The sequence below is a fragment of the Tursiops truncatus genome, chromosome 3, assembly GCF_011762595.2.
Source record: "Tursiops truncatus isolate mTurTru1 chromosome 3, mTurTru1.mat.Y, whole genome shotgun sequence".
In the NCBI taxonomy this organism is placed as follows: Eukaryota; Metazoa; Chordata; class Mammalia; order Artiodactyla; family Delphinidae; genus Tursiops; species Tursiops truncatus.
The window spans coordinates 158,628,355-158,648,342 of record NC_047036.1 but is presented as its reverse complement, the minus strand read 5'-3'; the positions used below and the strand labels follow the sequence as shown (position 1 = coordinate 158,648,342).

Sequence of the window (19,988 nt, the reverse complement as noted above, 5' to 3'; positions counted from 1 at the left end):
AACACTGGGAAGATGCCTGACCTCCCAGGGTTGGAGAAACGCAATCTGAAGCAATGAAAACCACCACCCAAACCCTTTGATCCCGTGAAAACTAGTAAAACCCCGTCACGCTGGGTGCTGGCAACGGTGGGAGAGGCCCCCGGGCCCAAAGTCCTCTCACCTCTGCAGGAACACAGGCTTCAGGAGGAAGCCCTCGGTGGGCGAGCTGGACGCACCCTCGGTCCCCACGTACTGCTCCACGTACCGAGCCAGGTGCTTGGGGGACAGAGGGAGATGCAGCCCAGGTCATCAGAGGCTCCCGGGGACTTTGTCCCCACCCCTCCCGAAGCACTAGGATAACAGCTATCGAGGACCCTGAACTGTGATAGAGACCAGCAGACTGCAGCTCCCGATAAAGGGCTCTGCTGGAGCGGGAGACACACACCCAGGCCACTATTCAGATGATTTATGGCATTTCGTGCTTAAGTGGATAAATCCCTGCTGTGTAACGACTTTCCTGTATCCATCACGTGATAAGTTCACGTGGAACAGGAGGCCCCTGACACGGAGGAGAGCGGGCTCTGGGGGATGGTGGGCAGGAACAGACATCAGGACACAGACAGCAGGTAGGAAGAGGGGGAGCACCGGCAGGAGTTGCGGCTGAGTAAAGGGGGGGCCTGGAGCGGTCACCAGGTCCAGGGCAGACATGGCCTGCAGCGTCCGAGCGATCCTTCAACTGCTCACCACCCTGTTAAAGCACGAGGCTCCTCCAGACTCAAGCTTAACAAAAGCACATTTGCTGGAAACTTCTGGAAGGGACCGGGTGTGCAGGCCCCTCCCCTCCCTTGTTTTGGAGTGTTTCCAGCGGAGGGCGCTGTGAAGGGAGCCCCCGAGGCTGTGGTGGGTGGCGCCCCCGCTCTGTGAAGGCAGCTTGGGCTTCTGGGCCCTGCTCCCTGGCGTGCGGGCACCAAGCGGAATGTGCGCCTCAACGTGTGGGCCAGGTGGGTTTTCTCCTGGTGGTCAGGGGGCACCCAGAGCTCTGAGCTCCATGCACAGGGAGCGCGGTGGCCACATGCCGCGGGGTCTGAGTGACTGGGCTGGCTATGGGCGGATGGCACAGTGTCGGCAGCAGGTGGCAGGAGCCGGGGTTTCCGCAACTCCCACCTCCTGATGCGTTTCCAAGGAGAGCGTTCAACCTGCACAGAGGCTTCTCTGGTGGACGTTTTGTGGCCTGTGCTCGGCCAGCATGTGCATGGGCTCCCGTGGTGGGAGCCCCACGATGCTGCCTGTGGCTGCCCCTGGCCCCCATGGTGTGTACAAGGCACAGAGCACAGGGCTGCGGTCCTCACCTGCACCTCTAGTGGGTCCTCTGTCTGGGCTTCCTCGGTGTCCAGGAGCTCAATGGTCATGATCACCTGCCCTTTGCGCTGGAGGAACATCACCTGGGGAAGGAGGGGGACAAACAGCCTGAAGCCACGAGAACAGCCCAGGCTGGCAGAGGATGAGGTCGAAAGGTCATCAGTGATCCCTCTTCACCAGCCTCCAAGCCCCATCCTTCCTTGAGGGACCACGTGCCGGGCTCCCACCTCACAGGCCCTGTGGTGCCCTCCGGGGCCGGGGCCTGCGTCCAGAGGCCCAGCGAAAGCAGCACACGGTACTGGGCTCCTGTCGTGGGTGCCCGCCGTGCTCCCCCCAGCCTCGTGTGGGGCTGAGCATGGCTGGCCTCTCACCTTAAAGCAGTTCTCGTCAGCCATGCACCGCTCGGCCTTCCACTGATAGCTGGTCTCCCTGGCGGCGCGGACACAGCGGGAGGACAGGTTCCCGCCGGCAGCGCCCCGCTTCTTCTCGTTCAGGTAGAGCTCCACCACCTTCAGACAGACATCGTCGCTCACGAGGTGGTGCAGCTGCCGGGGAGGGAGGGCCGGTGGGTGCCTGGCGTGTGCCCGCCAGGAGGGCTGAGACACAGCCACCACTCCCACCTCCTGCTGGAGCCCCCACCTCACCCAGAGACGGGGTGGCAAAGTCCACGGGGTGGGGGTGAAGACCAGCGTCCAACGGGCCGTGCAGATCGACTTCCATGCCACATGCAGGCCAGAGCAAACTAGACCAGACTAAACCAGACCAGACTGGGGCAGACCAGGCCAGACTCAATCAGAGCAAACTAGCAAACCTGACCAGACCAACAGCGAGACCAAACTAGACCAAACCAGACAAGAGCAACCCGAGCCAACCAGAGCAGACCAGCAAACCCTGCCTGGGTGTGAGAAACGCACAGAAAAGATGCAAACGGAAGTGTGCCAAAATGGGGAGGGTAATCATAAAAGCAGTGATCGTCTTCCGCCAGCGTTCAGGCATAAACACAAGTGATTCCTTTAATACCTATAAGCATACTTAAAACCTTTAGGCCTAGGATGAGACAAGGACTGGAAAAGGCCGAGGCCGGCGTGAGTCGGCCCCTCTGCGTGTGAGCTGTGGCCCAGACAGGCTACTGCAGACTTAGGGCCTCAGGCTCCGCTCTGTGTGTCCCTCTGCTGAGGGCACACAGCGACGCGTGGACACACATGGGTCTCATGTGGTGCCTGACATCCAGCACATTCCCAATCAACATTAGCTGCTGTTACTGAAAATAAGAAATGCTACTTTAAAAAATAAATAAATAAAAGGAAGGAAAGAGTGTGGATACGACGCTGCAGGTTACAGGTGTTGCGTGGAGGGGCCCTGTGAGCCACACGTGGGGGCCCTGTCCTCACTATGGCTCCAACTAAACGGCTCCATTTTTATTGCTTCTTTTATCTTTTAAAACAGGTTTTACAGGAGACATTTGTGGAGAGAAGGAGTTTTTTTTTAAAAGAAGGCATGAGTCAAAGTATATATGGTCCAATCCTCCCGGTGCTACAGATGGGGCCGCCTTCCCGAGAGCTGTGGCCTGTTGGGAGCTGACTCGCTCGGTCCAGGAGAGATGAGAGAGCCCTCCCCCCCGCCCCGGTCCCCCGGGGCAGGACCAGAGTGGGCCAGGAATCTGGAAGCTTCCCCCCAAGGCTGGCTGTGTCTGCCTGCACCCCACCCAGGGGAGCAGAGGTCATGCACACATACGGCCCACAGGGGATGCAAAGCGCTGCTCCAAGGGCCCAAGTGGGAGCTCGTCCCTGGAATCCTTCCCAGGTGGACGACGAAGGAGCTAACGGGCATCTCAACAGACAGGAATCTCAGAGGATCACGCTGCCTGGATGCACCAGACGCTGAGTTTATGCAGCTTCAAAGCCAGGGACTCTACCCCAGTGTCAGAAATCAGCAGCGGGTGCCCGTGAGTGGGGGGGTGGCTGGAGTGGACACGGGTGGGGTGTCCATCTGCGAAGGCCCACCGAGCTGCACACTGAGGAGTCGGCACTTTTCTGTATGTGTTTTACTTCAATAAGAAATCTGCAAAACCTGGAAGGAACTGCCACTTTTATACAGTTTCTAGTAACGGTACCTGGGTGGCAGAGTAACGACATTATTCCTTCCTCTGCTGCTTTTCCACTTTACGATGAACAGCCTCACTTGATAACCAGGAAATGAAAGTCAAGCTGAACAACAACTTGAGTGGTCACCAAGCAGGACCCACGTCCCGGGACCACACCCGACTTGTCTGGGGCTTTGCTGTTTATACACTTATGACCAATTTCCTCTTGTTGACATTCAGCTGGGGGTGATGCTGATGCACGTCACGGATATTCCCCCGCCAGGAAAAGTGGGCCAGTTTCTTTACATGTTGCCAAACAACCCTCACGAAAGGTTTTTCAACAGGGGCTCAGACATATCCTCGCACACGCACATCCACAGCAGCACCGGTCGCCACCACCAAAAGGTGGAAACAACCCAAGTGTCCATCAACGGATGAACGGAAGAACAAAATGTGGTCCATCCACACAACGCAAAGTTATGTGACCATAAAAATGGCTGACATACTGACACACGCTACATCGTGGAGGAACCTTATAAATGTTAGGCTGAGTGAAAGAAGCCAGACACAAAAGGCCACATAGTATGTGATTCTGTTTATGTGAAATACCCAGAACAGGCGAATCCAGAGAGACAGAAGAGGGCTGGGAGAGGAGGGATGGGGAGTGACTGCTAATGGAGACAGGGTTTCTCTGGGGGAAGATGGAAATTAGAACTAGTCAGAGATGATGGTTGCACAACACTGCAAATGTGCTAAATTCCACTGAAACGCTCACTTAAAACTGGCGAATATTACTTTACAAGAATTCTACCTTAATTGAAAAAAAAGGAAAGGTGCCAAGCACGGGATCAACTGCAGGCACAGTAGTGAAGGAAAGGCACTCGCAGGGAGGCGCTGCCCGCTTGCCCGCCCCACGCCTGCTCACCTGCCGGGCGATGCTCTGCACCAGCTTGTCCATGGTGAAGCCCACGTAGGCGTGGATGGTGAACATCTCGCGCAGGGTGTCCTCATACTGCGTGGGGTCGATGCTGCCCTCCAGGAGGCTCCGCACCATGTCCAGGAAGGCCGGGTAGTATTCCTCCAGCTCCACCTCACCTGAGGGGGCGGCACCATGGTCACGGAGGGCCCGGCTCCCACGCGGCCACCACCAGGAAGGATCTGGAGTCACCGCCTCCCACTGCAGGTGGCCCGTGGCTCTGGGGCAGCTGCTCAGCTGGCCCGCCTCCCCTCCTGGATCTCAGAGGCAAGCCCCCATGGTGTCATCCCTGGGCCCAGGGGCTCACTTGGCTGCTTCAGCCGCAGCTCCATGGCGGGGTCGTTGCCCTTCTCCCGGCGGCCCTCGCAGAGCAGTTTCTCCCTTTCCTTCTCCGTCCGGTACTCCAGGAGCTGCTTCTGTGCCTGGCGGTAGATCTTCAGCAGCCTGGAGCACAGGGTCTGATGGAGGCGCAGGAAGAAATACCAGTTGTTGTTGGCGAAGAAGAGGCTGTAGACGTCATCCAGGGGCTTGTGCTGCGGCGGCTGCTGCTCTGTGGCCGGCGCCTCGCCCGAGGCCCCCTTCTCCTCCGGGGCGCTGCTCTGTGGTCCGGGCGCTGGCTTCTTCCGGTCACCAGGGTCTGCACTCTGCCCCTGGGGGCTCCCCCGGCCCTCATCGGCGGAGTCCTCGGATGCGCCCAGGTCCAGCTGCTGGGAGAAGAAGAGGCTGGGCACGAACTGGTGCACCAGCTGGTGGATGGTGCCCTGGTCCTCCTTCTGGATGGCCGGCTGCCGCTTCACGTAGTAGCTGATGAGGGCGGCAGCGTCCTCCAGGATCTGCCGGTCCTCGTATACGAAGATGAGGTGCGGCTCGCTGGAGGGGGCGCTGCGGCCCTCCGAGTGCTGCTCCTGGTGCTGGGGAGACAGGGCGGCTGTTAGACGGGAAGCGACCCACTGGGAGAACTCCAAGTACGGGGTCCAGGGCCATGGGGCTCTGAGGGCATCACAATGGCTGGGGGCCCAGCTGAGCTCTGGAACCAAAACGAGGCCGAACTCCCACTACCAAGGCCTGCAGCAGCACTCAGAGGCTGGGGGAAACGAGGCGAGCAGCACCCTGATTATTCGAGTCCAGCTGACCCAGGCTGCCTTGGGGGTGAGGAAGGCTCAGGGAGGACCACGGGCTTCTGCCCACCATCATTCATTCACAGACACTTGGCTAGACCCCAGAAGACCTGCAACTGCTTGCACTCCGGCCCGGCCCCCTCAGCCCTGCACACCCAGTCCGTCACCATCCCGCAACGTTCCCTGCCTCTGTCCTTTCCCCGCCTGCCACCAGCCCTTCCATGGTCCTGCCATCACCCGGTGCTGGCACAAGCCTCCCACCTACTCGCTCCCGTTCACCAGCCCACGCCAACCACTCCCCTCACTGAGTCCAGAGCCACACAGAAGCACGGTCGGCCCTAGTCACCCCTCTCTGCTGACAATGGCAGGGTGGCCTCAATCTGCCTCCCGGGCCAGCCCTATGCTGGGTGCTACGAAAACACCCATCCTCACCCCTACGCAGCCCGGCGAGGGCAACGGAGGCACAGAGAGCTGGCCATCTGCTCGAGGCCAGGAGAGCCAGAGCTTGGGCCGGGCAGCCTGCCCCAACCCCAGCTGAGGAGGGCCTCACCTCGTCATAGACGCTCTCAATCTCATTGAGCAAGCTCTTGGAGCGAAGGGCCTTGGTGTCATTCTGCTTGAAGTTCACGGCCTGGTGGTCCAGGGACTTGAGGTACGCCTTCTCATACTGCTCCCGCCAGATCTTGTTGAAGCCCTGCTGGGCCTCCCGCCACTCCTCCTCTTTGGCCTTCAGCCTGCAGGGCCAGAGGGGCTCAGCACACGGACAGCCCGGGACACCCGCCCGAGTCATCCTTGTGCAGGGTCAGCCTGTCTTCCACCCACAGACCCACTGGACATGTTCCATACTCGGGACAGCCAGCTCCAGGCCTGTGTAGCGGGCTCTGTGCTGTATAAAGGAGGGAGGGGGTAACGGCCCTGTGGAACCCGCACAGCCAGTTTTAAGGTTTCTCAAACATCGCTGTCCTGGCCCACAGAACTGACTGCGCTCTATGCAGCTGCTGGCTCGACCGCCGGGCTCCCTTGCTCAACTGTGAACCCCGCAATGGAAGGGACTGTGTTGGGCTCGTTTGGCTCTGTAGCCCCAGGGCTGGGCACAGCACCTGGCTGAGGGCAGCCACTTAACCAATACCTGTTCCCTGGCACAGTGAGGGTCCCAAACATATGATTAAATAAAAGGCAAGCCGTGATATAGGATGGTCCCATTTGTGCTTTAAAATAGTTACTTTTCATGTTCATGTTGATTATGTGCATGGCAGAAAGTTCTAGGAGGACACAAACAACTGTTGACAGTTGTGCTTTCCTCTCGGGAATGGAATGGGGAGATGAAGCAAGACTGGAAAACACTGTAACCAACCAGACTGAGACCCCAGGGACCCCCTCACGATTACACCATGACAAACAGCACTAATGAGCTGCTGGGGGGCTCCCTGCAGCAGGCAAGGTGGTCAGAAGCATGAGGACACCTTTTCAGGACGACGGGGACAGCGGTGACAGGGTTCTTCTTGAGGCTCTCAATGATCTCCGGAGCCTTGTCGCCATAAATGCGGTGGATGGCGCGGCGCTGGATCACCTCCGACGTGCCCCCCAGACAGTCGTCCAGCCGGAACTTCTCCTGGTCTTCCGGCGCCATCCGGGAGAGCTTCTTCTGCACGCTTTCCAACACCCGGATTGTGGCCAGGTTGGTCTCCAGGACAACGTCTAACTATGGACAGGAAAGCAGAAAGGGGTCAGCTGTCAGGGCGTCAGCGGGGCCCTAGGGACGGGCCTGGGCTGGCAGAGGGATGTGCAGAACTGAAGAGGGGACGATAGACATCAGGGTGTGGTGGCCCTGACGTGGATCTGAGGGACTGGAGGGAGCACAGCTGGTTACGGGGGTGTGGGGGCGGTCCAGACCTGGGCGATGATGGCATCACCTGGACCTCACCACTGGTGGACCCATCTGAGGAGGGGAATGGGTCCTAGGCTGACCCTTCCCACAGGCATCAAAAGCACGTTACACTCAGCAATGAAGAGGAAGGGACACGTGGTACATACAGCCCCCGGGTGACTCCCCAGAACATGTGCTGGGGGTAGCCAATCCTCAAAAGTTATATACCATGTGACTGATTCCACTTAGGACAAAGTGAAGGAGGTGGAGGATAGGCTGATGGATGCTGGGAATTGGGGAGGGAGGTGGATGGGGATATAAAGGAACAGTGTGAGAGATCCTCCTGGTGGGGGAACTGTTCAGTATCTTGGCTGTGGTGCTAGATACATGGACCTCCACAGGTGAGAGAACCACACAGAGCTAAACACACATGCACAGGCTTGTGCACAAGATACCCTGCCCCCCCGCACCCCCCATGAATACAAGTCCAACTAGGGAGACGTGAATAAGATCATGGCCGGGTCAACGTCCATATCCCGGCTCTGACACTGTGCCAGAGATTTACAAGCTGTTACCACTGGGGAAAGGGCACCCGGATCACTCTGTGTTATTTTTTAAGCTGCATGTGAATCTACAATGATCTCGGTAAAAATTTGTATTAAAAAAATTTACACACACACACACACACACACACACACACACACACACACACACACACACACACACACACACACACACACACACACACACACACACACACGAGGCCAGCAAGGCAGAAAAGGGAGGCTTTCAGGAGCTGCCCTCTGCTGGAAAGTGCTGGAATCCCTGATACTCTAAAGGAGACGAGAGGGCTCAAGGAGGATCAGGATACATACATCCCAGGGTGCAGAGGAGATGAACTGGGGAAAGCGAGGGCAGGGCCGTGGAGAAGGCGGGCCTGCACACACACCTCGAAACGCTCGTCCTCACAGCGGTGCAGCTGCTCCTCGTAGGGCGTCTTCTTGGAGCTGACGAAGGTGGAGTCCTCTGACCAGGAGGGGAAGGACACCCAGGTGTCGTTCAGTACCTGCACCAAGAGGAAATGCCGTGACCAGCGCGCCAGGCCCCCACTGCCAGAGTGGTTTACTGTGTTGTCCAGCGTAGAAGATACGAGGATAAGTAACAATACTGATTTCACAGGAAATTACTTTATCATACAAATAGTAAAATTACTTTTAAAGTGGTTTTAAGAGAAAACGTGGCCTTGATCAAGTGAACAAATCTTACTATCAATACTTTGGGGTTGGCAAACTTTCTCTGTAAAGGGCCAGATAAATATTTTAGGTTTTGCAGGTCATTTGGTCTGTCAGGTCTACAGGGATACATCGTTTTATTGTGCTTCACAGATACTGCCTTTTTTTTTTTTAAACAATGTGAAGGTTTGCAGCAACCCTGCATCGAGCAAGCTTATCGGTGCCATCTTTCCAACAGCATTTGCTCACTCTGTGTCTCTGTGTCACACTTTGGTGATTCTCACAATATTTCAAGCTTTCTCATTATTATTACATTTGTCATAGGGATCTGTGATCAGTGACGCGCTGAAGGCTCAGATGATGGTTAGCTTATTTTAGCAATAAAATATTTTAAATTAAGGCATATACATTGTTTTGTTCAGACATAACACTACTGCGCACTTAACAGGCTACGGTACAGTATAAACGTAACTTTTATATGCACTGGGAGACCAAAAAATTTGTGTGACTCGCTTTATTGCGATGTTTGCTTTATTGCAGTGCTCTGGAACCAAACCCACAATATCTCCAAGGCACGCCTGTACTCAACTCTGCTCTCGTCCCGGCAAAGCAGCCGCAGGCAGTATGTAAACAAATGGGCATGTCCGTGTGCCAATAAAACTTTACTTACAAACACAGGCAGTGGGCCGGATTTGGCTCATGGGCCATAGTCTGCTGACTCCCAGACTACATATCCTGGAATCCAGCAGGCACTCTTGAATTCTGGAAATGCAGTAAGCCTGTCTACTAACTCTGAAAAAGTGTTCAGTGGTCAAGCTAAACAGAAACATGCTGAGGGCAGTGAACCTGGAACAGAGCGGGCTCAAGGCAGAAATAAACCTCAGTCTAAATGACGGAGGAACAAGCCAAACCCTATGCTGGCGCCGTGCGCGCTGCGGCTTGCCAGAACCACCAGCAGGGTAAGAAACTGTCATCTCCACCCATGCATTTTGTTTTGGCACATCCCGGCACCATCCACCATTCACCATCGGGGGGTTCAACACTCGGCCCTCCACGTGGAACACAGGAGGGGGTAAGGAGCATGCAGCACACAAGCTGACGTGAGCCCCGGGAAGCGCTACCTCCTTGCAGATGGCCGTCCTCCCGCTGCACTTGGGCTGCTGGTAGGTTTTGGGGAGCGCCCGGTAGCTGGATCCGATGCGCTTGCACGAGGCGTAGTCGATTTCCCGGCTTATTCCATCCCCGGATCTGTCACTCATGGGTGGGGCGAAGGACAGCTCTTTCACCCCCAGGAAGGACTTGAACTGTGCAAAGAGTTCTGGAAATTTCCTTCAGAAATAAAGACAAGTCGGAGGGAGGTGGGGGGGACAAATTAGGAGTTTGGGATTAGCAGATACACACTACTATATATAAAATAGATAAACAACAAGGTCCTACTGTATAGCACAGGGAACTATATTTGGTATCTTATAATAACCTATAATGGAACAGAATCTGAGAAAGAATAAATACATATATATATCTGAATCCCTTTGCTGTACACCAAACACTAACACAACATTGTAAATCAACTATACTTCAATTTTTTTTAATTAAAAAAAAAAAAAGAAATAAAGACAAACGGTAAGTAGCATCCCGAGGGCCTTCTGAGAATGATCTAGAGATGTTAAAATGGCTTCATGTTGATGCCGGCAGTTAAAGATGGTCAGAATCAACATCAGAGAGGAGGGGCGAGAGGCAGAACGAGCATCCAACACGTGTGAAGTTGCCGCGTGTGTGAATTTGCCCTCCAGCCCTCTGTCACCAACCAGGCCCCACCACTTGCGGGAGGTCCTTGAACACGCCAAATAAAATGACCTGCACTGGCAGAAGCTGGGGTCAGCGATGTATGTTCCCTGACTGGAAGAGGCCGGGCATTAGGCCAAGGATCAGCAAACTAGTCAATCTCCCCACATCTGCCTGTAAACAGTCGGTCACATCCACTCCTTTAGTATTGCCTGTAGTATTGCTTGCGCATAATGCCAGAAGCTGGTTAGCAGTGACCCTTGGCCCTTGACAGATAAAATCTGCTTCCCAGCTCCAGGGCCTTCCTCCCTCATGAGGGAGACCCCCTCCCTAGACAAATTCTCATAAGGTAATGGTCGTGCATGTCGATGGGAAGATTTTAACGCCAACTGACCCCCAATGTCATCTGCATTAATGTTTAAATGAATATCAAATCCTACAGAAAGGGTGCAGATATTTTGACAGCTGGTGTGATGATCCTGCCATTACTAAGCCTGGCAGTCTCCCCTCATTAACTATGTGCCCCTAGGCGGCCCGCCTGTAAGGACCCCCGCCAACTCAGCTCACAAGGAAAACCCTCAAGCCAACGGAAATGCAGGGAAGGAAGACATCAACAACATAGGTGTAGAGGATGCCTGAGGTTACAGCAGGATAAACCACTCTTAAGTGGAGGCTTACCCCACTCCAGCCCCAACTCCAGCCATGCTGTCACCAGCTGGCAGCTCTCTGGGCCACTGCACTCAGCTGCCCGTGGGTGTACAAACACAGAAAGAGGCTTGCCCATGCAAACAGAGGCCTCATGGTGGGGAGGGGGGTGGGCGTGAACCCAGCTGAAGATGAGCGAGCAGAAGCCGCTTCATTTCTCCACTTTGCTGCACACCCGCGTGGCCCTCTCCCCCGCCTGGAGTCTCTAACTGCTGCTCACATGTCGAAACGGGAATAGCTGACCCTGACCGAGCTCAGAGCACTGGATTCTGAGCTGCGCAGATGTACTTCGATGTGAGCGTGTCCAAATTCACGTAAAAAACCAGCCACGTTTTAGCCGAGACTGTGTGACGCCTGCCACCCTGCTCTGGGTGGTTTTTCAGAGTGTTAACAGACCTTTAGCAGCTCCAGAAAGTCAATCCAAGTGAAAAGGTCACCCTGATGTGTGTACACTCTTGGGACCACCAAGGAAGCACCTCCTGATGACCCTAACTCGACCTTTGAGTATCCCAGCCCAAAAGCATAATCTCAGCACGGATTACAGGGGGAAACTGGAGATAAACGTCCATTGTTGCAGACCCTGCCGAGAAAACCATGGTACATACACTGTGCAGTCGCTAAAAACGATCGGTTGGGTCTAAGAATTGCTGAGTTTAAAAAAGAAAAAAAGAGAAGACTACAGCCCAGCCTGACAGCATGATGCCATTTATGTGAAACTCAACAGCCACACTCAGATCCCGAGAGCAGACGATGAGCGAAGGGTGGGCTTCCAGGCCTCATCCCCCTGAACTCGCCCATCACCGTGCAAAGCTCTCTTATGAGAGCTTATCCTGGACAGAGTGAGGTATCCGTTCTGGGCCTCAGTCTCCTCAGCTTAAAATGTATTGAGACACATCGAATGTGTTTAAATTCATGAGTTCATGTAACGCCAAAGAAATTGGTCCGTTTTTCAGTTCCTAATTGGCCTGATGAGACAGGAAAGCGACTCATCACCCTGACACTGTAATAAAGGGAGAACTCAAGCATCTATCTTGGGTCACCAAAAGGTGATAAATACTGTTGAGATGCTCTCTTTTGCAACCTGCAGTGAATGAATAAACAAAGGAATAAACCACAGAAAGAACTCAGAGGATACCACTGCCTCCTGACAGACAGAGGGATGTGGGGGAATGTGAAGGTGCATTTGGCAAAATGCACCCACGCCATGGGGATGCCAATGCAGACACGGTAAGGAATAAACTTGCAGAGGGAACCTAGAGATGTAGAGGGACGTACAAGACGTATTAGAAAACAAAACCCAGACCACGAGGTGAGACTGAGCCGTGTGTTTGGCGGTGTCCGCCTGGGTTGGCTGCGCCGTAATTAGTGTAGGGAGGTGGTCACTCCCAAGCCAAGGGAGGGAGCATGACTGAAATGGCAGGTGGAGGGGCTCCTGGAGGTTGGCAAAGGTCCATTTGTGACCTGGGTGGTGGGCACAAGGGTGTCTGCCTAATAACGATTCACCAAGCCGTTCTTCTGTTATGTGGTTTCCTGGATCTGTGTTTTATTTTACATTAAAAAAAAAAGTTTAAAAAACTTTTTTAATTAATAGAAAGGGAATCAGGTAGCTGCCCCCAGGGCCGGCAGCCTCTGGGGTTGTCTTGGGGGCTAAACAGGACGCCGCACACGTCACGTATAATGCAAGCTCACCGTGTTCGAGACGCTATTTTTTTTTTTTTTTTTTTGTGGTACACGGGCCTCTCACTGTTGTGGCCTCTCCCGTTGCGGAGCACAGGCTCCGGACGTGCAGGTTCAGCAGCCATGGCTCACGGGCCCAGCCACTCCATGGCATTTGGGATCTTCCCGGACCGGGGCACAAATCCATGTCCCCTGCATCGGCAGGCGGACTCTCAACCACTGCGCCACCAGGGAAGCCCCCTCGAGATGCTATTTTAAGGGTCTTCAGGCAGAGCCCATTTGAAACTTTCTGAAACCCTGCGCAGGTATATTTATAACCCCCCTTTGACAGAATGGAAACTGAGGCTCAGACGGGCTAGGAAACTCGCTGGGCATGACAGGGCTGGTGAGTGGGAAGCACACTGGGAGCCAGCAGACTCCCCTTCCCACAGCACAGGTGCATGACCTGCGGATGCACAGTCACCTCCCAGGACAGCTCCGCCCCCCTCAGAGGCTGCCGGGCCCTCGGGGGGCAGCTCACACAGGGCAGCAGGACGTGCTGGAAGCGGGTAACGGATCTGCTAACAGAGTTTCTCTCTGGGCAGCAGGGATGCTGTGTGGTCATTTCATTCTTCCCAGTAGTTTCTGATTCTTAGAATTTTAAAAAGCATAATGAATCTCCAGGGAATTATGCTGGGTGAAAAAAGCTGATCCTGAATGGTTACAGAGTGTGATTCCATTTACATAATACTTTTGCTATATAAGCTTTAGAGAAGGAACACAGGTATTGGGGGTTGTCAGGGGCTTGGGCTGTGGGAGGGACCTGGGTGTGGGTATCAAAGGCCAACACAAGGATATTCGTGGTTCTGAAGCTGCTCGGTACCTGGACAGTGGTGGTGGACACACCAACCTTCACAGGTGATACAGCTGTACACACACACACACACACACACACACACACGTAAAATGGGAAACCTGAAAAGATGGGTGGCTTGTGTGAATATCAACATACTGGCTATGACGCTGACTAGAGATGTTACCACGAGGGAACGCTGCCCAGGACCTCTCTGTGTTCTTTCTCACAACTGCTGGTGAATCTATAATGATCTCTGTAACAACTTCAACTTAAAGACAAGATCGAAAAAAACACATATACCATTTTCCAAAAACAATAGCCAAAAGAAGGGTGAAAGGAGTTTACGGAAACAAAACCCCAGTGGGGAGCCCCGAGAAGTGCTGCTCACCCTAGAAATGGGCTGACCAGCTGGAGGAGCTCAGAGCCGGACACAAGCTCCTGGTTGAAGAGCGCGATGCAGCGGAGGAAGTTCTCGTAGACCTCCTGGCTCTTCAGCACCCTGCGCACCTGTGGGGAGAGCGAGTCAGGGGGCCCCTACCGGGCCCAACTCCCGCTCCTGAGCACACCTGGCTCTGCTATCACCAGGTGCACACAGAGTCACCAACACAGGCGTGTTCTAAAGGGGCCAGCTGTGGTCTGCAGCGGACTGCTCTCCGTGAAGTAATCTTTGGCTCAGACAGCATGTGCCTAGAGCCATCTCACTGGCTCTGCCCACTGACTCTGGACAGAAGCCCCAGGACCATCCCAGCTTTAGAGATGCCACACAGCTTCTGAGTGGCAGACATGTGCCCCCAAACTTAGTGTGGGCTCTGAGCTCTGCCTTTCCCACCTGTTTCGCTACCTCCCGTCCGCTGCCCACCACTGGCCGCCTGTCGCCTGCTCCCAACCCTGCCTGCTCAGATCTGAGCTGGGCGAGGCCAGCCTGGACGGGGCAAGGCCCAGAAGTCATGGGTCCCACCGCTCACCTTGTCAAAGAAGGAGAACTCCTGCAGAGTCCCGTACTTCCCCACGGTGGCGATGGACAGGTCTTTGGTACCACGGAGTTTCATTTTCTTCTGTAGAGAGAAATTCCATGCCATGGATGCTGTGTGCCTCCCACGGGCAGCCCGTGTCCATCTTTATTAGAATCATAACATCACCAGCACTGAGCTCTCCTGATGGGAACCGCCATCAGGTGCTGGATGAGGTCTGCCCAAGACCCCCGTGGATGAACCTCTCAGGACCACCCACCTCAGCCTCCATGACCTAGTGAAGGGTTAAAGGTCACACAACCACTCTGCCCACAATCTGGGATCTAACTTTCAGCAGTTTAGCTCTTTTGATGTCAGGAGGGATTGTCATAGAGTAAGAACAGCCAGGGAAACATGCCCCTAGATACTGTATCAGAAACCTCTTCCCCTGCCTGTTTCGTCCTGTGGGCCGTGATGGTGATGGGAAGGGGACCTGAACTTGGCCACTCTGCTGAGACATCAAGGGCTCTACAGAACCATCTCCCACATGCCTGAAGAATGATGGGGATGTGTCAAGAGGACACAGAGCCAGCCCAAAGGGCCCCACTGGCCAGATCTGGGACGGTTTAGGCATCAAGATAAACAGTGATAGTCACGGATTATAACCCGAGTCTATGAAGATACACATAATTAAATAAATGGAGATGAAAAAAAGCTCTTCCTTACAGTAGAAAGCCAACTAGTAAATGCATAAAGAATGATGGAATTAGAAAATCACCATCATAGGTGATGAGAACAACAGGAGCTGGACCTCAGTGCCTCTCACCCCCTAGCAGGGCACCTTGTGCAGTAACCGACCTGCACAACTGTACATAAGGGCCCTGCCTGTGAAAGAGCTGTGATGGTGAAAAGGAGCAGACTGAGCAGTACATCCGGTTTCTGCGAGAGGAGGTGACACTCCTTCTCACACAATCTTGTGAGCCAGGGGGCACAGGTGACCGGCCACCTCACAGGTGAGTCAACTTCTCAAGGTCCAACAGCCAGTGAATTTCAAGCTGGACTAGAGCCTGGACTCGGCCTCATGCCCCAGGTCTCTGCATACTGCTCCTCAAGTCATCTACAGAGAAGGCCAGGCTGCTGGGTGTCCACGCATGCACACACCTATGTGCACAGCTGACAGTTACCTTGGCTGGTGCAGACACGGGACGGAGGAGTGAGGGCCGAGAGCGCTTTTTGCTGTGTTCCAGATTCTTCTCGTGCTCACTCTTTTGGACACTGTTCATTTCGCACGGCCCATTTCCTGTGAACTAAGGACACAAACACAGGAGGTGGTCAGCGTTGGAGAGACACAGCCAGGCCCATCAGTGCTGGTTCTCAATGTAACCTAGTGCGTGGAACCACTTGCAGCTCAGCTCGTGGCCCCAGCAAGCACTGTCTGCCACGGGCCAGGGGCTCTGTCCCAGTGCGAGGTGACCCTGGCTCTCTAGATGCTCACGTTTACTGGAGGAAAGACCCGTGTACCCAGCTCACCACAGTCGCGCACTGTGAGGCTGGGAGAAGGCTCATGGAAGGCCTCGATGGGCGAGGGTCCTGACAGGTGAGGGAGGGCTCAGTGGGGAGACACTGAAGCTGGACCTTGGCGTGTGGGGCTCACCCAGCAGACCACTGACAGGGTGTCTGCCTGTAGGTTCGAGCGCACCACAGAAAGGAAAAGAATTTCAGGCTAGAGGACCAGCAATGTGCAAGGCCCTGGCAGCAAGAGGAAGAAGTTGACGGTGCCAGGTCACTGGGGCGGGGGAGGAGGGGTTCCAGTCAAGTTTGCAATCTTTCCTACGAATAAGAAAACGCATCTTGGGGACAATGTCATCACTTGGTGGGGTGCTCACTGCTAGTCCTCCCAGGCTCTACACCAAGCACTGATTAACAGGTCAGGGTGCTGGCAATATTTATGAAGAATGGTTCTGGAAGGATCTATTTGGCATTTGCATCTGTATGAAAGTCAGAGCAGGCGGGGGGAAGGTGAACAGACCATGGCTTTTCTTCAGGGCTGGGCTGGAGAGGCACACTGCAATCAGCCCCACTACGTTCACGTTGGCTGCACCCGCTCCCACCACGGGGCCTATATGCAGAGACACTACGTGAAGGGTGTGCTGTCAGCCCAAAGCGTGGGCCGGGTGAACAAGTCGTGGTGCATCCAAACCAAACAGAGGCAACTATCAGCTATGAGTTAGCTCTGTGTCTCTGTGTCCACTGTGTCACTGCTAGGGACAGGCATACGTGATACACTGTTAGGACAAACAGAAAAAACCCTAGGGGCAGAACAAATGGGACGCCAACTTTTTTAAAAGGATAAACATTTGTTTGCACATTCAGAGGAGATTTCTGGAAAGATACATACTATAAGACACTTGTAAGTACTTAACTCTGAGGAAACTGAGAATAGGAAAAAGGGAAGCTAACTTTTCATACTTGATGCTCTCACGAATGCTTGACTTTTCTCATGAGCGTGTACTATTTTTATACTCATAATTATAATAATAAAGACCTATTGTTTAACTACAGGCAAAACCTGTCCCTTAGAAGATTAAGCTCCTTTGGAGGGATTAGTTATCCGAAGACCCAAGGCTACTCCAAGAACCTAATGTGGAATAATTCTCAACTGGTATTTGCTGTAGATCCCAGAACAGGTGCAAACACCAATTCCTAAAGGAGGGGGACAGGTGACGATATGACACGCTAAGTACGACTTGGGGGGGGGGGGTGGGGTTGAGAGGAAAGTGGGTAACCCACTGCTTGCCCGGCTAAGCTCACCCAGCTGGAAGGCAAGCTCAGTACCACTGATCTTCCCCTAACAGTTCAGGCAGTTCTTTGGTTTCAGTTAAATGTCCCAATGTGCAAATGCCTGAGGCAGAAGACCCCCAAAGACCATTCACATGGGGACTGGCTTGGCTTGCGTTTGTAAATAAAATTGGACTGGCACACAGCCATGCCCATTCGTTGACGTACGGGCCTGTGGCTGCTTTCCCGCTACCACGGCAGAGCTGAGTCTTTGCCACCCAGACTGTCTGGTCTGCAAAGCCTAAGATACTTACTGTCTGGCCCTTTATAGAAAAACTTCGCTAAGCCCTGATCTAGGCAAAGCAGTCAAGTTTAATTAGGACAATATCAAATTTCACCTTTGGTTTCTTTTTCCTGCAGTTTTAACAGAAATCTAAAAGTTAATGAAAAGATCATTCTATATGACAAATTATTTATGAGCATTTTAGTAATTTTTAAAAGTTGATTAAATCTTTTAAAATGTACAAGACAGTTCTAATTACACAATATACACTTAAAAAAAACACTGCTGAATTGATAGCAAATGCCATTTAAAGAAACTCTGTGGGCAGGTGCTTTTCTGAGAGAAATGCTTATTTTCTAGGGTGGGCTTTGTCAGTGTCCAACTTGGTAAATGCCAAGTTGTGTCCACCAGGGGGCACTGCAACCACAGCCCTCAGAGGACAAGAGGCTCTACTCACCCCCAACCCCGACCCATCAAGATGATAACTCAGGAACCAAGACCTGCAAAAAGTTCATGTGAGCTGTGCAGCAGCAAAAGCTGGCCAGGGACAGAGCCAGGCCTTTCTTCCCTGAGGCCATGAGGGTAGACTGCCCCTGGACCCTGAAGCATTGACAGCAATGACCCTGGGAAGGCCACCCAGGGATGCCACTGTGCACACATCTCTGCGGGGATGGGGTTCAGGGTAAAAGCTGCCAACGCCAGGGTCAGAGGTGAGATTTGAGGCCAAGACCCAAGAGGATGAGACCCCAAAACTATCCACCAACTGTACAAGGGAGCAACACAGGGCTTTACAGCAGGTGGCAGCATGTAGCTTGGGCTCCCGGGGACACAGAGGCCCAAGCACCCACAACCTTGGGCTAAGCCAACACAAGAAAGGTATGAGGCGGGAAGCAGGTGGTGAGAGCCCTCTGCTCCTCAGCCACGCGGCCCCCGGAGCCAGCTAGGAGAGTCTTTGACGAGCAGAAGCACACAGAGAAGGAAGATGGGAATGATGTAGGACTGCCAAGGACAGGTATTTGGGAACAGGGAGAAAAAAACCAAGTAGGGATTCTGAAGTTCAGAGAGATCCGCGGGGCAGATAATGGACTCGGAGGAGAAAGCTGGACTCGGGGATGGGGCCGTGAGGAGGCAGCTGGGCTGAGAGGCCCAGTGTAGAGGTGAGCTCCCCGCCCCCGGGGAGTCCAGACAAGGGCTTCCTTCAACCGCCCCCCGCCCCCCTGGTATCCCCCAAGAGCCTCCAGCAGGCCAGGCAGCCGGCTGGTCCTGGAGATGCAGAGGGAGACCCTGGGAGGAGTGGATGAGACGACCAGACGGGATTCTAGGCCTACTTTCCCAGCACAACCGCAGCTGCTCTTTCCGGAACACTGAGCGCCAGCCAGGCCCCACGAGAAGCACTTAAAGGACAACAGCTCAGTCCCCACCCGAGCAGGAGGGCCGGTCAGCCCCATGTGAGAGAGAAGGCAACGAGGCCTGGGCGGTGACACGGCCAGCTCAAGCCTGCCTGTAGCACCCAGAGCCCGAGGAGGCCCAGGCTGTGTGCTCACGGGGCTCTGTCCAGGCCCCCAGGACACACAAGGCTCCGGGCGGGTGGGCAGGACTGGTTACAGCTCCTGGACTTGTTTTCAGCCCAAAGGATGGGCACAGAGCTTCTCTGACTCTGAGTCAGGAAGTGCTTCCGGGTGGAACCTCCTCTTAGGGACGGTGCTCTGTGTCCCAGAGACAGTAACACGGGGACAAGCCCCGACCCGCACACCGGGAGTCTGCCCAATCGACTAAGAGTCTTGAACAGCACCCAAACTCAGACCGCTATCACCCCCGAGCCCCTTCCTTCAAGACCCACTGCCCCCCAGCCCTGTGCCCCCACTGCATCTTCATTCAAGAAGCAGACCCGGGAGAGGCGGTGGTGACACAGGAAGGTGGGAAGGATGGACTCTTGTGCGCTCACACCCCAAGTTGTCGTCGAGGGCAAAGAGGAAGAATAAAAAGAGGAAAGAGAACACTCAACAACCTAGGAAGAGAAGGAGCTTCCTCAACTCGAGGGTGCTTACGGAAAACCCACAGCTCACATCACACTCAACGGTGCAAGATGGAAAGCTTTTCCTCTAAGATCAGGAGGAAGATGTGGATATTGACCCTCACCACTTCTACTCAGCATAGTACTAGAAGTTCCATCAGAGCAATTAGGCCAAAACAGGAAATAAAAGGCATCCAAATTGGAAAGGAAGAAAGAAAACCATATTAGCAAATCCTAAGGAATCCACGAAAACTATCAAAGCTAATAAACTGGATAGAGCAAAGTTGCAGGATACAAAATCAACACAAAAAAGCAGTGGTGTTTCTATACATGAGCAATGAATAATC

The 19,988-nt window shown here is 54.0% G+C and overlaps 1 protein-coding gene across 3 annotated transcripts in view; it reads right to left on the bottom strand.

The window, feature by feature from the left end:
* SIN3B (SIN3 transcription regulator family member B) overlaps positions 1-19,988 on the bottom strand; it is a 37,483-nt gene that overhangs the window by 2,283 nt on the left and 15,212 nt on the right. For all 3 annotated transcript variants that reach the window (XM_033853852.2, XM_033853853.2, XM_073803008.1), the window contains 12 exons: positions 15,751-15,873; positions 14,582-14,671; positions 14,005-14,123; positions 9,736-9,943; positions 8,332-8,448; positions 6,979-7,217; positions 6,066-6,249; positions 4,705-5,308; positions 4,347-4,516; positions 1,710-1,883; positions 1,329-1,421; positions 161-255 (listed from right to left, as the gene is read on the bottom strand). In XM_033853852.2, coding sequence (XP_033709743.1) covers positions 161-255; positions 1,329-1,421; positions 1,710-1,883; positions 4,347-4,516; positions 4,705-5,308; positions 6,066-6,249; positions 6,979-7,217; positions 8,332-8,448; positions 9,736-9,943; positions 14,005-14,123; positions 14,582-14,671; positions 15,751-15,873 — 2,216 coding nt within the window. The remainder of the gene's footprint in view (positions 1-160; positions 256-1,328; positions 1,422-1,709; positions 1,884-4,346; positions 4,517-4,704; positions 5,309-6,065; positions 6,250-6,978; positions 7,218-8,331; positions 8,449-9,735; positions 9,944-14,004; positions 14,124-14,581; positions 14,672-15,750; positions 15,874-19,988) is intronic.